Here is a 5,000-nt window from a genome sequence, read left to right as displayed (position 1 = left end):
GTTCCCCGGTCTCTCCCCTCGGAGCACCGTGCACAGTTCCCCGGACTCTCCCCCTCGGAGCACCGTGCCCAGTTCTCTGGTCTCTCCCCTCGGAGCACCGTGTACAGTTCCCCGGTCTCTCCCCTCGGAGCACCGTGCGCAGTTCCCCGGTCTCTCCCCTCGGTCACTCGGAGCACCGTGCCCAGTTCCCCGGTCTCTCCCTCGGTCACTCGGAGCACCATGCGCAGTTCCCCGGTCTCTCCCCTCGGAGCACCGTGCCCAGTTCCCCGGTCTCTCCCCCTCGGTCACTCGGAGCACCGTGCCCAGTTCCCCGGTCTCTCCCCTGGGAGCACCGTGCCCAGTTCCCCGGTCTCTCCCCTCGGAGCACCGTGCCCAGTTCCCCGGTCTCTCCCCCTCGGTCACTCGGAGCACCGTGCCCAGTTCCCCGGTCTCTCCCCTCGGAGCACCGTGCCCAGTTCCCCGGTCCTCTCCCTCGGTCACTCGGAGCACCATGCGCAGTTCCCCGGTCTCTCCCCCTCGGAGCACCGTGCGCATTTCCCCGGTCTCTCCCCTCGGAGCACCGTGCCCAGTTCCCCCGGTCTCTCCCTCGGTCACTCGGAGCACCGTGCCCAGTTCCCCGGTCTCTCCCCCTCGGTCACTCGGAGCACCGTGCCCAGTTCCCCGGTCTCTCCCCTCGGAGCACTGTGCACAGTTCCCCGGTCTCTCCCCTCGGAGCACCGTGCCCAGTTCCCGGTCTCTCCCCCTCGGAGCACCGTGCCCAGTTCCCCGGTCTCTCCCCCTCGGAGCACCGTGCCCAGTTCCCCGGTCTCTCCCCCTCGGAGCACCGTGCCCAGTTCTCTGGTCTCTCCCCTCGGAGCACCGTGTACAGTTCCCCGGTCTCTCCCCTCGGAGCACCGTGCGCAGTTCCCCGGTCTCTCCCCTCGGTCACTCGGAGCACCGTGCGCATTTCCCCGGTCTCTCCCCTCGGAGCACCGTGCCCAGTTCCCCGGTCTCTCCCTCGGTCACTCGGAGCACCATGCGCAGTTCCCCGGTCTCTCCCCCTCGGAGCACCGTGCCCAGTTCCCCGTCTCTCCCCCTCGGTCACTCGGAGCACCGTGCCCAGTTCCCCGGTCTCTCCCCTCGGAGCACCGTGCCCAGTTCCCCGTCTCTCCCCCTCGGAGCACCGTGCCCAGTTCCCGGTCTCTCCCCCTCGGTGCACCGTGCCCAGTTCCCCGGTCTCTCCCCCTCGGAGGCACCGTGCCCAGTTCCCCGGTCTCTCCCCTCGGAGCAGCCGTGCGCAGTTCCCCGGTCTCTCCCTCGGTCACTCGGAGCACCGTGCCCAGTTCCCCGGTCTCTCCCCCTCGGAGCACCGTGCCCAGTTCCCCGGTCTCTCCCCCTCGGAGCACCGTGCCCAGTTCCCCGGTCTCTCCCCCTCGGTGCACCGTGCCCAGTTCCCCGGTCTCTCCCCCTCGGAGCACCGTGCCCAGTTCCCCGGTCTCTCCCTCGGAGCACCGTGCCCAGTTCCCCGGTCTCTCCCCTCGGAGCACCGTGCCCAGTTCCCCGGTCTCTCCCCTCGGAGCACCGTGCCCAGTTCCCCGGTCTCTCTCCCCTCGGAGGCACCGTGCCCAGTTCCCCGGTCTCTCCCCTCGGAGCACCGTGCGCATTTCCCCGGTCTCTCCCCTCGGAGCACCGTGCCCAGTTCCCCCGGTCTCTCCCTCGGTCACTCGGAGCACCATGCGCAGTTCCCCGGTCTCTCCCCCTCGGAGCACCGTGCCCAGTTCCCCGGTCTCTCCCCCTCGGTCGCTCGGAGCACCGTGCCCAGTTCCCCGGTCTCTCCCCTCGGAGCACCGTGCCCAGTTCCCCGGTCTCTCCCCCTCGGTCACTCGGAGCACCGTGCCCAGTTCCCCGGTCTCTCCCCTCGGAGCACTGTGCACAGTTCCCCGTCTCTCCCCTCGGAGCACCGTGCCCAGTTCCCCGGTCTCTCCCCCTCGGAGCACCGTGCCCAGTTCCCGGTCTCTCCCCCTCGGAGCACCGTGCCCAGTTCCCCGGTCTCTCCCCTCGGAGCACCGCGCGCAGTTCCCCAGTCTCTCCCCTCGGAGCACCGTGCCCAGTTCCCCGGTCTCTCCCCTGGGAGCACCGTGCCCAGTTCCCCGGTCTCTCCCCTCGGAGCACCGTGCACAGTTCCCCGGTCTCTCCCCTCGGAGCACCGTGCGCAGTTCCCCGGTCTCTCCCCTCGGTCACTCGGAGCACCGTGCGCATTTCCCCGGTCTCTCCCCTCGGAGCACCGTGCCCAGTTCCCCGGTCTCTCCCTCGGTCACTCGGAGCACCATGCGCAGTTCCCCGGTCTCTCCCCCTCGGAGCACCGTGCCCAGTTCCCCAGTCTCTCCCCTCGGAGCACCGTGCCCAGTTCCCGGTCTCTCCCCCTCAGTCACTCGGAGCACCGTGCCCAGTTCCCCGGTCTCTCCCCTCGGAGCACCGTGCCCAGTTCCCCGGTCTCTCCCCTCGGAGCACCGTGCGCAGTTCCCCGGTCTCTCCTCCTCGGAGCACCGTGCCCAGTTCCCCGGTCTCTCCCCCTCGGAGCACCGTGCCCAGTTCCCCGGTCTCTCCCCCTCGGAGCACCATGCGCAGTTCCCCCGGTCTCTCCTCCTCGGAGCACCGTGCCCAGTTCCCCGGTCTCTCCCCCTCAGTCACTCGGAGCACCGTGCCCAGTTCCCCAGTCTCTCCCCTCGGAGCACCGTGCCCAGTTCCCCGGTCTCTCTCCCCCTCGGAGCACCGTGCCCAGTTCCCCGGTCTCTCTCCCCCTCGGAGCACCGTGCGCAGTTCCACGGTCTCTCCTCCTCGGAGCACCGTGCCCAGTTCCCGGTCTCTCTCCCCCCTTGGAACACCGTGCCCAGTTCCCCGGTCTCTCCCCCTCGGAGCACCGTGCCCAGTTCCCCGGTCTCTCTCCCCCCTCGGAGCACCGTGCCCAGTTCCCCGGTCTCTCTCCCCCTCGGAGCACCATGCCCAGTTCCCCGGTCTCTCTCCCCCTCGGAGCACCGTGCCAGTTCTGGAGTTTCCCCTGGTGCTAACCTTCCTTCTTATCTTGTAGCTGCCTGTCCAAGTCCAAGTGTTGTCGAACATGGTCATTTTGAGTACGTTAGCACGCACGGAGTTAACACTGTACTGGCCGCAGTAAAATATACCTGTGATGACAATTATCACGAGAGAGATTTCAGTGATGAAGGTTAGTCGCTGAGGGAGGGTCGGGGCTGAGGGAGGGTCGGGGCTTGAGGGAGGGTCGGGGCTGAGGGAGGGTCGGGGCTGAGGGAGGGTCAGGGCTGAGGGAGGGTCGGGGCTGAGGGAGGGTCAGGGCTGAGGGAGGGTCGGGGCTGAGGGAGGGTCAGGGCTGAGGGAGGGTCAGGGCTGAGGGAGGGTCGGTGCTGAGGGAGGGTCGGGGCTGAGGGAGGGTCGGGGCTGAGGGAGGGTCAGGGCTGAGGGAGGGTCGGGGCTGAGGGAGGGTCGGGGCTGAGGGAGGGTCAGTGCTGAGGGAGGGTCGGTGCTGAGGGAGCCCGGTCTCTCTCTCAGTGAGCTGTTCGGGGTCAGTGCTGGGGGGTTGGTGCTGGGGGGGGTGTCTCTCTCTCAGTGAGCTGTTCGGGGTCAGTGCTGGGGGGTTGGTGCTGGGGGGGGTGGTCTCTCTCTCAGTGAGCTGTTCGGGGTCAGTGCTGGGGGTTGGTGCTGTGGGGGGTGGTCTCTCTCTCAGTGAGCTGTTCGGGGTCAGTGCTGGGGGGTTGGTGCTGTGGGGGGGGTGGTCTCTCTCTCAGTGAGCTGTTCGGGGTCAGTGCTGAGGGAGGGTCGGTGCTGAGGGAGCCCGGTCTCTCTCTCAGTGAGCTGTTCGGGGTCAGTGCTGGGGGGTTGGTGCTGTGGGGGGTGGTCTCTCTCTCAGTGAGCTGTTCGGGGTCAGTGCTGGGGGGTTGGTGCTGTGGGGGGGTGGTCTCTCTCTCAGTGAGCTGTTCGGGGTCAGTGCTGAGGGAGGGTCGGTGCTGAGGGAGCCCGGTCTCTCTCTCAGTGAGCTGTTCGGGGTCAGTGCTGGGGGAGTGGGTGCTGAGGGGGGGTGGTCTCTCTCTCAGTGAGCTGTTCGGGGTCAGTGCTGGGGGGTTGGTGCTGTGGGGGGTGGTCTCTCTCTCAGTGAGCTGTTCGGGGTCAGTGCTGGGGGAGTGGGTGCTGTGGGGGGTGGTCTCTCTCAGTGAGCTGTTCGGGGTCAGTGCTGGGGGGTTGGTGCTGTGGGGGGTGGTCTCTCTCTCAGTGAGCTGTTCGGGGTCAGTGCTGGGGGGTTGGGTGCTGAGGGAGCCCGGTCTCTCTCTCAGTGAGCTGTTCGGGGTCAGTGCTGGGGGGTTGGTGCTGTTGGGGGGGTGGTCTCTCTCAGTGAGCTGTTCGGGGGTCAGTGCTGGGGGAGTGGGTGCTGGGGGGGGTGGTCTCTCTCTCAGTGAGCTGTTCGGGGTCAGTGCTGGGGGAGTGGGTGCTGTGGGGGGGTGGTCTCTCTCTCAGTGAGCTGTTCGGGGTCAGTGCTGGGGGGTTGGTGCTGAGGGAGCCCGGTCCTCTCTCTCAGTGAGCTGTCGGGGTCAGTGCTGGGGGAGTGGGTGCTATGGGGGGGTGGTCTCTCTCTCAGTGAGCTGTTCGGGGTCAGTGCTGGGGGGGTTGGTGCTGTGGGGGGTGGTCTCTCTCTCAGTGAGCTGTTCGGGGTCAGTGCTGGGGGGTTGGGTGCTGTGGGGGGTGGTCTCTCTCTCAGTGAGCTGTTCGGGGTCAGTGCTGGGGGTTGGTGCTGTGGGGGGTGGTCTCTCTCTCAGTGAGCTGTTCGGGGTCAGTGCTGGGGGAGTGGGTTGCTGTGGGGGGTGGTCTCTCTCTCAGTGAGCTGTTCGGGGTCAGTGCTGGGGGAGTGGGTGCTGTGGGGGGTGGTCTCTCTCTCAGTGAGCTGTTCGGGGTCGATGCTGGGGGGGTTGGTGCTGGGGGGGGTGGTCTCTCTCTCAGTGAGCTGTTCGGGGTCA

General features: G+C 67.8%; 1 protein-coding gene across 1 annotated transcript in view; it reads left to right on the top strand.

The window, feature by feature from the left end:
* Positions 1–5,000, top strand: part of LOC140492468 (mannan-binding lectin serine protease 1-like) — a 13,912-nt gene that overhangs the window by 7,922 nt on the left and 990 nt on the right. Inside the window, exon 5 of the mRNA XM_072591357.1 lies at positions 3,068–3,202. Within this exon, the coding sequence (XP_072447458.1) occupies positions 3,068–3,202 (135 nt within the window). The remainder of the gene's footprint in view (positions 1–3,067; positions 3,203–5,000) is intronic.

The sequence above is a fragment of the Chiloscyllium punctatum genome, chromosome 21, assembly GCF_047496795.1.
Source record: "Chiloscyllium punctatum isolate Juve2018m chromosome 21, sChiPun1.3, whole genome shotgun sequence".
In the NCBI taxonomy this organism is placed as follows: domain Eukaryota; kingdom Metazoa; phylum Chordata; class Chondrichthyes; order Orectolobiformes; family Hemiscylliidae; genus Chiloscyllium; species Chiloscyllium punctatum.
The sequence above is the reverse complement of the archived record's forward strand: the minus strand, read 5'-3'. Positions and strand labels throughout refer to the sequence as shown.